The following is a 15865-nucleotide window of genomic DNA, read 5'->3' on the forward strand; positions in this document are numbered from 1 at the left end:
AGCACAGACTTAAACACTTAAAGCTGTAAGCTAATGATAGTTATATAAGAGCAGATACTGCTGGTGCAATAAGCTGTAGTTTTACGTCCAATGGATGATCTGATTAGTCGACTAATCGCAAAAATAATCGGTGACTAGTCGACTATCAAAATGATCGTTTGTGGCAGCCCTAGTATTTATATTATTTCAGGCCTTCTCAGGCATCAAGCATAAGGCACGTATTTCCTCCGTGCATGAACCAGACTGGTCTCACAGTTGTGTGTGAAATCGTCAGGAAATATGGTCGAATTCTATGAACAGTGGGTCACCTTATTGTTTAAACTGACATGTTTCAGTGGAAAGAATGCTTTTTAAAGATCAGGTCATTTTGTGACTATTTCAAAACTGTCTGTACGCTGATAGCTACTTTTGTTGAAATTCTGAATACTGACCTGAAGTAACTTTCCTTCTGAAGGATTGGAATGGGAAAAGTACTGATGTTCCCCTGGAGGTGGCGCTACTGATACAAGTTGGGGCTGGACCACACGATACGGAAAGCAGTATAACCCCACTTCTACTTGACTGGTTTGATCTGGAAGATGACTTATTATGGTTTTTGAGAAACCAGAAAATTGCATGGACTTAGACAATTACCTCAAAACTACAGATAAACCTCTGTCAGAGACACATGTTAAGGTAAGTGACGAGCATTTGGAGCTTACAGCAGTTTTTCATAGAGAATGTCCTGTGCTCCAAATATGGCTTCCTTTCTTTTAGGTCATAATGAAGCAACTAGTTGACGCAGCCATTACGATGGATAACAAGGGGGTTTTCCACCGAGATATTAAACCACACAACATTCTAATTGAAACATCTTCGGAGGAACCCCGAGTGCGATACATCGATTTTGGCTGTGGAGTCACGTTTACTCCGGGACAAAGGTTCAGGAGGAACGCAGGTATGTTTTCAGCCACAGCGTTGTGCTGTCATGAACTGTCTCCACATCATGTTCCCTCCCCATTAATTCTTCTTATCTTTGTGTTTTAGGAACCAGGATCTACAATAGTCCAGAGTGGTTCATGTACGGCTTCTGCTCTGCAGAATATACTACAGCCTGGCAGCTGGGTGTTGTGATGTACCAGCTGTTACACAACAAGTTACCATTTGACTGCGACTACAAGATCATCAACCAAAACCCACCGATTTTAGCTGACATTTCAAACAGTAAGATTTCTGCCAAAAGGGCTGTTGATATAAGAAAGGTGAAATAACTTTGTGGATAACTTTAACAAGAGTATTTCATTTCTGTAAAGAATGCAGGGATTTTTTGACGGGGTGTCTGAGGAAGCACTACAAGGACCGCTTCACCCTGGAGGATCTTCGGAATCACATGTGGCTCAAATGATTTCTGCGCACCATGAACTAAAAGGTTATGGAGCAAAAGCTCCAACACATCACAAGTCATCAACAAGTCACTTTTCAAATTTAGTAGCAATGTTGCAGTTGCTGTCACGTGGCTCTTTTTTGGTGTTTTCTTTTCCAATCCAGCAGCAAGCAGTCTGAGACCTCCATCTGACCTTCATCTAAATATAGTGTCAAGCGGCGGCTGTGTGAAGGCAAGAGAGGACCCAAATGCACAGCTCTAGACACACGGTGATGACCTCAAAGGCAGGTCTTTATTAACAGGAACGTAAGAAGCCATACAATAACTAACCTGGGAGCAACTAAAGCTGAGGCGCTGGGAAGACACGGTAAATGCACACAACCTAGAGGGACGACGCAACACAGAACAAAGGGACACTCTGACATAAATACACAGAAGGTAATGAGGGAAGTGGGAACACACGGGGAACACAGCTGAAGACAATTAGCGAGCAGGGAGGACACGAAACTGAAAATACTGACACCAAGATGTGGACCTTAAACACAACACAGTACACAGAGATGAGCACAGAGAGAGAGAGGCAGAGAAGAAGGATGAATATGGGGGGATGAGGAGAACACAGAACACAAAGGATGGGAACACGGTACCAGAACAAACACCACAATAAAAACATGGACACAGGGGGAATCCAAATACCAAACCAACCAATCCAATGGACATAAGGAACAAAATACAAAACTACAGGAAAACTAAGAACACTGGGTCAAAATGACCCAGGACCATGACATATAGGCTTTTGTAGGCTTGCTTTATGAAAAATGTCATTGATGAAAATGTAGTGTATATCTGTTATTAACCTCTGTCTCTCTTCCACAGCATGTCTTTATCCTGTCTTCCTTCTCTCACCCCAACCGGTCGCAGCAGATGGCCGCCCCTCCCTGAGCCTGGTTCTGCCGGAGGTTTCTTCCTGTTAAAAGGGAGTTTTTCCTTCCCACTGTCGCCAAAGTGCTTGCTCAAAGGGGGTGATATGATTGTTGGGTTTTTCTCTGTATCTATGAAGCGCCTTGAGGCGACTTTTGTTGTGATTTGGCGCTATATAAATACAATTGAATTGAATTGAATTGGGCAGCACGGTGGCACAGTGGTTAGTACTGTTGCCGCACAGCAAGAAGGTCCTGAGTTCAATTCCAACATCAGGCTGGGGTCTTTCTGTGTGGAGTTTGCATGTTCTCCCCGTGTTTGCGTGGGTTCCCTCCGGGTACTCCGGCTTCCTCCCACCGTCCAAAGACATGCAGCTTGTGGGGATAGGTTAATTGGATAATCCAAATTGCCATTAGGTGTGAACGTGAGTGTGAATGGTTGTCTGTCCCTGTGTGTTGGCCCTGCGACAGACTGGCGACCTGTCCAGGGTGTACCCCGCCTCTCGCCCTATGACAGCTGGGATAGGCTCCAGCGCCCCCCGCGACCCTTGAATTGAATTGAATTGAATTGAAGTGAGGCCATGATGCATTTTATTGTAGCTCATCATCATCCGACCCTGCCCTGAAAATAGCTGAAGAAATGTTGGCATACCGAAAGGTTTGCTTTGGGGGTACTATTTGGTGCCATTTTAAGTTAAAAACTATTAAAAAAAAAAAAAAGAGTCATATTTTGTGTGATTTTTTCATTACTGTTGTTGTCCCAAGAAGCAAGATGGCGCCTGTGTTTGGCTGTGCCGCTGCCTCCGTCCGTGTGTTTGTTTACTTCATATGTTATGCAAGTGTTCTTGCTACAGTTTTGTCCGATGTCATCTCCCTTCGGATTTATGATCGCCATGCGTTACTGCCGATCAAATCTGCTATGGATAACTTTCAGAGTCAACGATACGACGTTGTTTTCCCACCGCCGCTTGAGCGCGACGCAGCACCCGGTTCACCTCCACTCTTGCCGGTCAGCTCAATTTTGCTTCAGAGGCCTCGTCGGAGGAAGCGGGGGAAGAGAGCCGGCTTTGTTGTCCTGCTCCGTCGTCTTCGGAAAGAGGCAGATCTTCGGGGGCTTTATTCCTGGGCTGCTAGCGGTAAGATCTGCCTGAGACTTGTCGGAGCTGGATTAATCCCCACAACCCACTGTGTTTGAACTGAGCCCTTAGCCCTATATGTGCCTTTAAATGAGCACATTGCCCCAGAAACCTTTGTTTCTCCAAGTACTTGTGTATAAAAAACTATATATTAATGTTTGACCACATTTGGGAATCAGAGCAGAGAGAAGATGACAACAGGTGGCACCATATTGCCAACTGACTAGTCTTCTTCATAAAATATGATACAAAAGCATGATTACAAATACAATAAATGCTTCTGGATGGCAAATGCTCTGTTCAGTACACACGTTTTACTTTGAACACATAGGTATGCAGCATGCACACAACATGCATTCATCCTTTTTGGTTGAGTCCATGGTGATGGCCTGTGTCTTTCCGAGTTCTCCTCAAACACTTTGGCTTCCCTCTACAATGTTAGGCCTCTTATTAACCTTTGTCATGTCATGCACACATTGCTCAAGAGCTGTTGCCATATTGGATGTGATAACCTGTAGCGATCACATCCAATAACTCATGTGTTGTTTACATACAAATGATCACTGCTTTTTTTTCACTGCTGTGCTGCTGGTTGCAGCAATCACCAGGGATAGAGAATCTTTTTTGTTGCCTTTCAGGTGATTTGGATAGAAGAGGAGCATCACATAAAAGGTACTATCAGTTCTAAATTATTTGAAATCCAAGTATCTGTTTCAAACAATATTTGACTGTGAGGCTTGGTTACCGGTTGTTGCTGGTTCTCACTGGTTGTCACTAGTTGTTACCGCTTGCTGCTGGTGCAGCAGCACTGACAGCTAACATGGCGGTTAAATTGACACATTTTGCTGCACCCATTTTTAGTTTTAATTGTTTTATGTCAGCTTTTCAGCTCCACCTTCTCCACTTCTTCCACACTAAACTTTTTCTACAAGCTGCGTGAGCGCACACCAAAGGTAGGGGAGGTGCTCAGGTTCACTGTCATTGATCATAATCGATCGATAGTGAAAAGTCCCCGCTCAATGCACAAATATATACAATTATGAGATATTCATGAAGTATTTTTATTTTATTTTGCCATTTATATATGTTGGCACTAACAGTGCTCAAGACAATACTTATATACTGTCAATATGTGACATATTGAAATCGCGTTTGAATTTGCGCTTGTTTTTTGCTTTCACTTTGCAATCGCACGAACTGTGTATAGAGAGCGACAGCACTGATTGGTGAGTGATGATAATTTGTGCACCAATTCCTCTGACATCGTCTTATCAATCGTTAGCTTACTATGCAAACATGACAAGTGAAATCTCCTGCAGCTTAAACATGTGAGAGGTTGATCGCGCAGAGAATCGCTGAGCGTTATGTGAGTGCGTGTGTAAAAGCAGCAGGATATATATTTTAGTTCTGCTGAGCCAAATAAGACAGGTCAGGGTGAAGAAGTGACAGCCAAAGAAAAGCTTACCACAAAACGGAGAAGTTATGACAAATCAGACTATAAGGCAAAAAGAAAGTGCAGCTTTATGGTTTCATGGACAAAAGAATTTCTGTGGCTGCGATATGATGAGCTAAATAACCAGGGCTGCACATAAGTGGTCCGCAGGTGTGCATTCGCTGTCAAAATAAAAAACACGCACAAGGGTTAGGGTTAAATTTAAAAACTGTACTTTTGAGTTAAAATATATATTTATAATTTTAATAAATGACAAATTAAAAAGGCATGAACATTTTTTTGTATCGAAAAAATATCGAACCGTGACACCAAAGTATCGAACCGAACCGTGAATTTTGTGTATTGTTGCACCCCTAATATATATATATATGTGTGTAATTTTAACAAGAACTTTATTGAACAATCAGTGAGTATACAACATACAAACAGATGAGGTATACAAGTGGAACATAAATATGAACAACCAGCGGTTAAAGAAAAAAAGAAAAAAACCCCACACCGATAGAGTTGGGAAGCAGGTACCATGCTTGTTACATCAGCTAACAATACTAACTTCCACAACACTCACCAAGACAGTCGGAGGTTAGGTAAAACAGAGCAAATAAATTATTGAGAAATTATAAGAAAATACATTAGGCAGGAAAGGAAAAAGAATAACTGTGGAAGTTCAAATTCACTGGGCTACACGTGCTTTCTTTCTATAGCCTTTGAACCTTGAAAAATATAACCTCATCACAGTAACGCATAATTTTATTATGCATTACATCCAATACTGCTCATACATTTAGTGAGTAACTAGTCACAATAATGCGCACAGATACGATTTATAGATCAGTCAACACATTCCAGCACCTTTAGGCAACTGTTTTTGTGATTTGGTGCTGTAAATAAAACTGAAATCAAGTGAATTTTGACTTATGGAGTCACACAAACCACCTGCAACTCAACACCTCAAAGACTAAGGAACTGGTTGTGGACTTCGGGAGGTCCAGAGAAGGTCCACTGCCAGTTCAGATAGAGGGGGAGGAGGTGGAGGTGGTCAACAAGTACAAGTACCTCGGGCTGTGGGTGGACAATAAACTGGACTGGTCATGCAACACAGAGCACCTGTATAAAAAAGCCCAAAGCCGACTGTACTTCCTCAGGAGGCTGAGGTCTTTTAACATCTGCAGGAAGCTCCTGAGGATGTTTTACCAGTCGGTGGTTGCTGGAGTACTTTTCTATGCTGTGGTGTGCTGGGGGAGCAGCACAGCAAAGAAGGACTCATCCAGGCTGGAGAAACTGATCAGGAAGGCTGGCTCTGTGGTCGGCATGAAGCTGGACACTCTGGTGACAGTGGCAGAGAAAAGGACATTAAAGAAACTGATGGACATTATGAACAATGCCAGACATCCTCTGCACACGGCCATAAACAACCAGAAGAGTCTGTTCAGTGACAGGTTGCTTCTCCCCAAGACAAGAACTAACAGACTTAAAAACTCCTTTGTCCCACACGCCATCAGACTGTTTAACTCCTCTCTGGAGGGGAGAGGGAGGGGAAACAGGAGGACAAAGGAGGGGGGAACAACTAAGCTGTAGTGCCTCTTCACCTCACTGTACAATACCTTGTGCAATACTTTTTGTAAATAGTCAACAGACTCAATACTTGAAATGAGCAATTCACTTGTATTTTTATTTTTTATTCCTATTTATTCTATTTATCCCCTTTGTATATTTTATTTATATTTGTCTCTGTATTTATATATGTATGTGTGTGTGTGTGTGTGTGTGTGTGTGTGTGTGTGTGTGTGTGTGTGTGTGTGTGTGTGTGTGTGTGTGTGTGTGTGTGTGTGTGTGTATATATATATAACAGTTCTGTAACTGTAACTTTGGTCGTTGCTGTGCTTTTTTTGGAAGTCGAATTTCCCAGAGGAACCCACCCGAGGGATTAATAAAGTTCTATCTTATCTTATCTTATCTTATCTTATCTTATCTTATCTTATCTTATCTTATCTTATCTCTTAACCTGTGCTGCTAGCTTTTAGCCTGCAAAGCTATCCATTAGCCTTCACTACTGCCTTACAAGTAAATGCTGCCCAAAGAGAGTCCTTCTTGTTGGTATAATAGCTACAATATTATCTATAATATCCATTGCTTGTTCCTAACTAGGTTTATGGCCTTTGTTGTAGAAGCACAGTTCCCACCTTGAAGCAGCCCTCTATAAACATGCATTTATGCAGCTGCGCTACAGTTTTTGCAATATTGCACCCCTAAATAAATCTTTACAGAACTTTGCCTTCACCAGAAACTACTGCCTAGCCCAGGCTGATGTTCTGTAGCTATGGAAACCAAGAATTCCAAAATCTTGTGATGTCATCACCTCGTTGTTATAAGACATTGTTATAAGACACTAAAGATCATAGTTCTCACACACAGCTCATTGCATCTTTGCAGAGTGAAGAGTGAAATCCTGAAACTAAATTAACCTAAATGAATCACACAATGTCAAAGTCTTGGCCAACTTATACTGCACCACGTCCTGTGGATCTGAATAACCCTCTAGGTAAGTCAAATGGGATTCATATGGTAATTATGCATGCTTCTGGGTTTTTATTTGAGGCAACTGAATTTGACTTAAACAAAATCATCTTTTGTTGATTTCAGGACACCAAACAGAGCCTTGCATCTCCACACTGGTGAAGATGACTCCAGATGGAAGAATAGAGGGAAGAAAGAGAAGGGACTTACCTGAAAGACTGGACAAATCCCCCAAAAAAAGCAAAAGCAGTGGAGGTCCAAAACCGGGTCCCAGCCACTTTGTTTCTGGGGAATCCAGTTTGAAATGTAAGTGAAAAGACCTGTTTTAGCTGTGACATTATCTTGGCTATGTAGTTTATTTTGTGACTTTAACTGTGTACTTAACGGTCTTTAACTTTGTAGTTGGTTCATTTAGCCTTCTTTGTGTTGATTTTCAGTGTGCAGTTATTGCTTTAATGCACGATTGCCAGACCTTAGAAAGTCAGTAGAAAGCAGTTGACACACAGAGTTGGACTGAAAATGCTTAAAGTCAAACTACTTTTTCCATTTTAGTTGGCCTTCTCATAGTGCCTTCAAGCGACTCTAGTATAATTAAGAGGAGCAACAAACGGAAGAGCACTAGTGACGAATCTGAGGGACCATCCAGCAAAAAAAGCAGGACAACGAGCCCAGAGGAGAGTCCCACCCAGGAACCCTCTGAAACATGTGACTCACCGAGGATATCCGGCACTGACAGAAAAGGTAAGATAATGGCAATATTTCTGAGCTGGATCACAAGATCCTTTAGAATTTGTCCTGGGGTTTGAGATTGGGTTTGATTCCTGTGGGACCAATCGACAATAAGAGACACTCTGGGCAGTAGTGACGTTACCTACCTACTAATCTGCTAAAATGTAGCTGCTATTTACCAATTAATAGAAATGTTATAACAAAGCTCTATAGGACTGTGCCAGCTGTTTTCTGTGTAACAAGTCATAACCTGTATGTTTTTCCTGTGTGTCTGCAGAAGACTTCCTGGAAAAATATCAAGAGCTGGAGGTGCTGGGTCATGGAGGCTTTGCCACCGTGTTTTCTGGAATACGCATAAAAGACAGTTTTCCAGTATGGCTTCTTACATTTGCATTTCACAGATCTTCAGTTTATTCCTGTTTGTACTTCTCTAACCCAGAAAATGTCTTTAATGCAGGTGGCAATCAAACATGTTCAACAGCGCAGACTTGCGCGCACAACAATGGTAAGCGTTTTTTCTTATTCCAGCAGGTATTTATTAGGGCTGCCACGATTTGTCGACTAGTCACGATTACGTCGACTATCAAAATCGTCGACGACTGATTTAATAGTCGACGCGTCGTTTGAAGCTTTGTAAGATCACAAAAGACGCAGGAGTAAGTGGCAGGATTTAAGAGTGTAATAACGGACTGAAACAGAAGATGGCAGCATTGCATGTACAAGGATGTCAGCTACCGTTAAACCCCGAAGAAGAAGAAGAAGGAGAAGCAGCTGTGTCCCAGAATTCATAGCGCGGCCCAGCGCAGTTTCCAACAATGGCGGCAGCTAGTTAGTTTTAATGTTACTCTTATTATTCTTTCTGGGTCACAAAATAAACGTTTAACATATTTTCAGGCGAGAATGTAGCTGTGTAAACCTCAAATATCTGCTCAGTTTATCAGGACACCGCATATTTTCAAAAGCGCTCCGACGTTTTCGGAGACATCTGTTACCCACTAGCTCGTTAGCGAGCCGGGGGCTAGCGCCGTGAGAACACCGGACTCCCCGCAAATCGTTTTCAAACCCACCGCCGTCTTTCGCTACTCAGGTTAAATATATATGAGTCACTTAGATAACTTAAAATGTTATTGTTTGGCTTTTTTTTTAGTATTTTATTTGTTCCTGAGTAAATCAGTTTGTCTGAGATTAAAGTTATAGTTTTTACACAGCTGAATAAACATCAAGCAGACAGCTGATTATCAGAAGTGTGAGATGCTCCAGAATATACTCCAGTGTCCTGTTGTATTTTAGATAGCAAGGAGTTTATTAAACTTCACCGAAACAATCTGCAAATTTCATTAAAATTTAATAAACTATCATCTTGTCTTTATTTTTAGTTAGCACAGACCTTAAACACTTAAAGCTGTAAGCTAATGATAGTTATATAAGAGCAGATACTGCTGGTGCAATAAGCTGTAGTTTTACGTCCAATGGATGATCTGATTAGTCGACTAATCGCAAAAATAATCGGTGACTAGTCGACTATCAAAATGATCGTTTGTGGCAGCCCTAGTATTTATATTATTTCAGGCCTTCTCAGGCATCAAGCATAAGGCACGTATTTCCTCCGTGCATGAACCAGACTGGTCTCACAGTTGTGTGTGAAATCGTCAGGAAATATGGTCGAATTCTATGAACAGTGGGTCACCTTATTGTTTAAACTGACATGTTTCAGTGGAAAGAATGCTTTTTAAAGATCAGGTCATTTTGTGACTATTTCAAAACTGTCTGTACGCTGATAGCTACTTTTGTTGAAATTCTGAATACTGACCTGAAGTAACTTTCCTTCTGAAGGATTGGAATGGGAAAAGTACTGATGTTCCCCTGGAGGTGGCGCTACTGATACAAGTTGGGGCTGGACCACACGATACGGAAAGCAGTATAACCCCACTTCTACTTGACTGGTTTGATCTGGAAGATGAGCTTATTATGGTTTTTGAGAAACCAGAAAATTGCATGGACTTAGACAATTACCTCAAAACTACAGATAAACCTCTGTCAGAGACACATGTTAAGGTAAGTGACGAGCATTTGGAGCTTACAGCAGTTTTTCATAGAGAATGTCCTGTGCTCCAAATATGGCTTCCTTTCTTTTAGGTCATAATGAAGCAACTAGTTGACGCAGCCATTACGATGGATAACAAGGGGGTTTTCCACCGAGATATTAAACCACACAACATTCTAATTGAAACATCTTCGGAGGAACCCCGAGTGCGATACATCGATTTTGGCTGTGGAGTCACGTTTACTCCGGGACAAAGGTTCAGGAGGAACGCAGGTATGTTTTCAGCCACAGCGTTGTGCTGTCATGAACTGTCTCCACATCATGTTCCCTCCCCATTAATTCTTCTTATCTTTGTGTTTTAGGAACCAGGATCTACAATAGTCCAGAGTGGTTCATGTACGGCTTCTGCTCTGCAGAATATACTACAGCCTGGCAGCTGGGTGTTGTGATGTACCAGCTGTTACACAACAAGTTACCATTTGACTGCGACTACAAGATCATCAACCAAAACCCACCGATTTTAGCTGACATTTCAAACAGTAAGATTTCTGCCAAAAGGGCTGTTGATATAAGAAAGGTGAAATAACTTTGTGGATAACTTTAACAAGAGTATTTCATTTCTGTAAAGAATGCAGGGATTTTTTGACGGGGTGTCTGAGGAAGCACTACAAGGACCGCTTCACCCTGGAGGATCTTCGGAATCACATGTGGCTCAAATGATTTCTGCGCACCATGAACTAAAAGGTTATGGAGCAAAAGCTCCAACACATCACAAGTCATCAACAAGTCACTTTTCAAATTTAGTAGCAATGTTGCAGTTGCTGTCACGTGGCTCTTTTTTGGTGTTTTCTTTTCCAATCCAGCAGCAAGCAGTCTGAGACCTCCATCTGACCTTCATCTAAATATAGTGTCAAGCGGCGGCTGTGTGAAGGCAAGAGAGGACCCAAATGCACAGCTCTAGACACACGGTGATGACCTCAAAGGCAGGTCTTTATTAACAGGAACGTAAGAAGCCATACAATAACTAACCTGGGAGCAACTAAAGCTGAGGCGCTGGGAAGACACGGTAAATGCACACAACCTAGAGGGACGACGCAACACAGAACAAAGGGACACTCTGACATAAATACACAGAAGGTAATGAGAGAAGTGGGAACACACGGGGAACACAGCTGAAGACAATTAGCGAGCAGGGAGGACACGAAACTGAAAATACTGACACCAAGATGTGGACCTTAAACACAACACAGTACACAGAGATGAGCACAGAGAGAGAGAGGCAGAGAAGAAGGATGAATATGGGGGGATGAGGAGAACACAGAACACAAAGGATGGGAACACGGTACCAGAACAAACACCACAATAAAAACATGGACACAGGGGGAATCCAAATACCAAACCAACCAATCCAATGGACATAAGGAACAAAATACAAAACTACAGGAAAACTAAGAACACTGGGTCAAAATGACCCAGGACCATGACATATAGGCTTTTGTAGGCTTGCTTTATGAAAAATGTCATTGATGAAAATGTAGTGTATATCTGTTATTAACCTCTGTCTCTCTTCCACAGCATGTCTTTATCCTGTCTTCCTTCTCTCACCCCAACCGGTCGCAGCAGATGGCCGCCCCTCCCTGAGCCTGGTTCTGCTGGAGGTTTCTTCCTGTTAAAAGGGAGTTTTTCCTTCCCACTGTCGCCAAAGTGCTTGCTCAAAGGGGGTCATATGATTGTTGGGTTTTTCTCTGTATCTATGAAGCGCCTTGAGGCGACTTTTGTTGTGATTTGGCGCTATATAAATACAATTGAATTGAATTGAGGCCATGATGCATTTTATTGTAGCTCATCATCATCCGACCCTGCCCTGAAAATAGCTGAAGAAATGTTGGCATACCGAAAGGTTTGCTTTGGGGGTACTATTTGGTGCCATTTTAAGTTAACAACTATTAAAAACAAAAAAAAAAAAAGTCATATTTTGTGTGATTTTTTCATTACTGTTGTTGTCCCAAGAAGCAAGATGGCGCCTGTGTTTGGCTGTGCCGCTGCCTCCGTCCGTGTGTTTGTTTACTTTATATGTTATGCAAGTGTTCTTGCTACAGTTTTGTCCGGTGTCATCTCCCTTCGGATTTATGATCGCCATGCGTTACTGGCGATCAAATCTGCTATGGATAACTTTCAGAGTCAACGATACGACGTTGTTTTCCCACCGCCGCTTGAGCGCGACGCAGCACCCGGTTCACCTCCACTCTTGGTCAATTTTGCTTCAGAGGCCTCGTCGGAGGAAGCGGGGGAAGAGAGCCGGCTTTGTTGTCCTGCTCCGTCGTCTTCGGAAAGAGGCAGATCTTCGGGGGCTTTATTCCTGGGCTGCTAGCGGTAAGATCCGCCTGAGACTTGTCGGAGCTGGATTAATCCCCACAACCCACTGTGTTTACCACCCAAGTTTCCACCTAAAAGTATGGAAAGCAATGCCTCATCGCGGCAGGAACCCTGTTTTGCTGCACAGCTTACCGCATAGTACGAACTCTGTTCCTGGAAACTCTACCCCTGTCCCGGTGGGTCGCAGCGTTAAATGGATGTTAATTAATGCGCGCTCAATTGCCAACAAGTCTTATATCTTAAATGACTTGCTCTGTGCGGAGAAGCTTGATTTTATGTTTATCTTTGAGACGTGGCAGCGTGAGAATGAAGTCTCACATCTTTTAGAGCTGTGTCCCACTGACTGTTCATTTCTCTGTGTGCCTTGGATATCTGGACGAGGGGGTGGAACAGCGGTAATTTTCAAAAAGACATTCTTATGCCAGATGATCTCCTCAAGCTGTTACAACTCTTTTGAGATGATTATGATAAAAATTGGACGAGAACAGCCCATATACGGCATTTTAATTTATCGTCCACCTGGGTCTGCTGCAGCTTTTCTGTCAGACCTACAAGAATTTTTAACTTCCACGATTAAACTGGGCGAGGTCATCATTGTTGGTGACTTCAACATTCATGCAGAGGACTCATCAAATAGTACCACTAAGGAGTTCCTGAGCATTATGGACTCTTTTAATTTTGTTCAACATGTATCAGGTCCTACTCACACAGCTGGGCATACTCTGGACTTTGTCTACACCTGTGGTGTTTCCCTTGACCACATGAACTTAAATGATGTTTCTTTTAGCGATCATAAGTCAGTCTTTTTTAATGTATTGTTCAATTCAGAGTCTCTTCCCCAAAGTTTTATTAGGCGCAGGCGCATTATTGATGACTGTCATTTTAAAGTTTTCTTCTCTTTTTAATTTTAAACCTTCTTCTGACGAGGTTGACATCCTTATTAATTCTTTTAATGAACACTGTCTTGACATTCTTAATCAGGTTGCTCCTTTCAAAACTAGTCATTGCACTGTTAGTTCCTGCACACCATGGTTAAATAATCAAACCCGTGGTCTTCGACGCTCCTGTCGAAAAGCAGAGCGTCTCTGGAAGTCCTACTCACTGTCATTGTAAGCTGTATATATAGAACACCAGGTTCTAATATTGAAATTTTTAAGGAGTGGGTAGATAAAACATTCATTAGGACAAATCAAAAAGTCATGTTCATTTGTGGGGATTTTAACATAGATCTACTAAATCCAAACAAGCAGAGAGCGACAGAGGAATTTATTAATACAATGTATAGCTTGGGACTTTTTCCAGTGATCACTAAGCCCAGCAGGATTACAGCACAGTCGGCAACCCTAATAGACAATATATTTACTAATGAAATAGAAAATTGAACCATAGGTGGTCTCCTAATTAATGACATCAGTGATCATCTACCTGTTTTTATAGTGTATAACAGCAATTACAGGAAGGTTAAACAGCAAAACACAATAAAATACAAACGAGTGAGAACAGAAGAGTCAATAAACGCATTCAAAAGTGATTTACTCAAGCAAGAATGGGAGATGCTGTATAAGGAAAAAAATATTGATAAAGCTTATGAGATTTTTTTAGGAAAATTTAAACTGTTATATAATAGTCATTGCCCAGTAAAGAAATATAGTAAAAAACAAAAATATGCAGAGTGCCCATGGATTACAAAAGGATTGCAAAATGCATGTAAGAAGAAAAATACCTTATACAGAGAATTTATAATGAACAGAAGTACAGAAGCTGAAAATAAATACAAGAAATATAAAAATAAATTAACGAGTATTTTAAGGTCATGTAAAAAGGAATACTATGAAAAATTACTGATTATGAATAAAAATAATATTAAAGGGATCTGGAAAACATTAAATACCATCATCAAAAAGGGCTCGGGGCAGGCAGACTATCCTTCGTATTTCGCAAATAATGATAGAAATATTACTAATATGAGCGATGTGGTAAATGATTTCAACAAATTCTTTGTAAGTGTTGGGCCAGACTTGGCTGAAACAATTCCTGATATAACAGATTCTGTAGAGAAAGAAACTAGACTCATTGACCGCAATCCTCATTCAATGTTCTTAAAGGTGGTGGAAGAAATGGAAATCATTGATATTGTTGGGAAATCACAAACAAAAAACTCTACAGACTCTGACGACATTGATATGGAAATCGTTAAGAGAGTGATAGAGGGCATTTCCAAACCCTTAACACACATTTGCAATTTGTCCTTACAAACTGGTACATTCCCAAAACAAATGAAAACAGCTAAAGTAACACCACTGTTTAAAAATGGTGACAGACACCAATTCACAAATTATAGGCCTGTCTCTCTACTTTCTCAATTTTCAAAAATACTGGAAAAAGTCTTTTGTAATAGACTTGACAAATTTATAGATAAACACAAAATAATAATGGATAGTCAGTATGGTTTCAGATCAAATAGATCAACATCATTGGCATTAATGGAACTGATCGAAAATATCACCAACAATATAGATAAAAGACAATGTATAGTTAGTGTATTCATTGAACTAAAAAAAGCTTTTGACACAATTAATCATGACATATTACTTGATAAACTGGAGTACTACGGCATTAGAGGAGTGGTGTTAGAATGGGTAAAGAGTTATTTGAGAGACAGGCAGCAATTTGTGAAAATTGGGGAATATCAATCAGAGTGTGTGGACATTGTTTGTGGAGTTCCGCAGGGGTCAGTATTGGGACCAAAGCTGTTTATCCTCTATATCAATGATATATGCAGAACATCAGATATACTACAGTTTATTCTATTTGCAGATGATACAAATATTTTTTGTACTGGAGAGAACTTACAGCAGCTTTTGGAAATTGTCACACAAGAAATGATTAAACTGAAAACATGGTTTGATAGAAATAAGCTATCATTAAATTTGGAAAAAACTACATTTATGTTATTCGGAAATTGTAAAAAAGATGCAGGAGCAAAATGATTAGTAAACAATGTTGAAATAGAGCAAGTTTCGGATACAAAATTTCTGGGTGTGATAATAGATAACAAAATCTGCTGGAAACCTCACATAAAGCATATACAAGCCAAACTGTCAAGAAGCATCTCCGTACTAAGTAAAGTTAAATATTTTTTGCCTTCCAAATCACTCCGGGTACTTTATTGTTCACTTATATTGCCATATTTGGAATACTGTGTGGAAATTTGGGGAAACACATATAAAACTGCACTTCAACCAATATGTAAAATTTAAAAAAAAAGCAATCAGGATGATTAATAAAGCAGGATTTAGAGACCATACTAACATCATGTTTTTGAAA

The 15865-nt window shown here is 40.9% G+C and overlaps 3 protein-coding genes across 7 annotated transcripts in view; all 3 read left to right on the plus strand.

Annotated features, from left to right (window-relative positions):
* The first annotated feature begins 577 nt into the window (after nucleotides 1-577).
* Nucleotides 578-2269, plus strand: LOC113009470 (serine/threonine-protein kinase pim-2-like). 2 transcript variants are annotated; one of them, XR_003270184.1, is made up of 5 exons: nucleotides 578-675; nucleotides 757-937; nucleotides 1027-1203; nucleotides 1293-1730; nucleotides 2240-2269. XR_003270184.1 is itself a non-coding variant. In XM_026147781.1 (4 exons), exons 1-4 carry the CDS (start codon nucleotides 589-591, stop codon nucleotides 1382-1384), a joined length of 537 nt encoding a protein of 178 aa, XP_026003566.1. In that variant the 5' UTR covers nucleotides 578-588; the 3' UTR covers nucleotides 1385-2255. The 2 variants fall into 2 exon arrangements, 1 of the variants encoding a protein (XP_026003566.1); XM_026147781.1 differs by having other exon boundaries at nucleotides 1293-2255.
* A 948-nt stretch (nucleotides 2270-3217) lies between these two features.
* Nucleotides 3218-11767, plus strand: LOC113009461 (serine/threonine-protein kinase pim-2-like). Of its 4 annotated transcripts, none has more exons than XR_003270182.1 (11): nucleotides 3218-3419; nucleotides 7306-7414; nucleotides 7516-7695; nucleotides 7942-8130; nucleotides 8396-8490; nucleotides 8576-8623; nucleotides 9952-10173; nucleotides 10255-10435; nucleotides 10525-10701; nucleotides 10791-11228; nucleotides 11738-11767. XR_003270182.1 is itself a non-coding variant. In XM_026147764.1 (11 exons), the coding sequence occupies exons 3-11, from the start codon at nucleotides 7342-7344 to the stop codon at nucleotides 10880-10882; spliced, it is 1257 nt and encodes a 418-aa protein (XP_026003549.1). In that variant the 5' UTR covers nucleotides 3218-3419; nucleotides 4058-4091; nucleotides 7306-7341; the 3' UTR covers nucleotides 10883-11753. The 4 variants fall into 4 exon arrangements, 3 of the variants coding, with proteins under 3 accessions (XP_026003549.1, XP_026003548.1, XP_026003550.1); XM_026147764.1 differs by adding an exon at nucleotides 4058-4091 and having other exon boundaries at nucleotides 10791-11753; XM_026147763.1 differs by having other exon boundaries at nucleotides 10791-11753.
* A 651-nt stretch (nucleotides 11768-12418) lies between these two features.
* The window catches only part of LOC113009462 (serine/threonine-protein kinase pim-2-like), a 512014-nt gene continuing 508567 nt past the window's right edge, over nucleotides 12419-15865 (plus strand). Inside the window, exon 1 of the mRNA XM_026147768.1 lies at nucleotides 12419-12535. The gene's annotated coding sequence lies outside the window, so the exon portion shown is untranslated. The remainder of the gene's footprint in view (nucleotides 12536-15865) is intronic.

The sequence above is a fragment of the Astatotilapia calliptera genome, chromosome 17 (genome assembly GCF_900246225.1).
Source record: "Astatotilapia calliptera chromosome 17, fAstCal1.2, whole genome shotgun sequence".
NCBI classification, from domain to species: domain Eukaryota; kingdom Metazoa; phylum Chordata; class Actinopteri; order Cichliformes; family Cichlidae; genus Astatotilapia; species Astatotilapia calliptera.

Excerpts from the sequence above, each read along its gene's own strand:
- LOC113009461 (XM_026147764.1), top strand. The coding sequence starts at position 7,342 with ATGAATCACACAATGTCAAAGTCTTGGCCAACTTATACTGCACCACGT. Across the intron at positions 7,696-7,941 it reads TGGGGAATCCAGTTTGAAAT|TTGGCCTTCTCATAGTGCCT; the intron begins GTAAGTGAAAAG and ends TTTCCATTTTAG. Across the intron at positions 8,491-8,575 it reads GCATAAAAGACAGTTTTCCA|GTGGCAATCAAACATGTTCA; the intron begins GTATGGCTTCTT and ends TCTTTAATGCAG.
- LOC113009470 (XM_026147781.1), top strand. The coding sequence starts at position 589 with ATGGTTTTTGAGAAACCAGAAAATTGCATGGACTTAGACAATTACCTC. Across the intron at positions 676-756 it reads TGTCAGAGACACATGTTAAG|GTCATAATGAAGCAACTAGT; the intron begins GTAAGTGACGAG and ends CCTTTCTTTTAG. Across the intron at positions 938-1,026 it reads AAGGTTCAGGAGGAACGCAG|GAACCAGGATCTACAATAGT; the intron begins GTATGTTTTCAG and ends TTTGTGTTTTAG.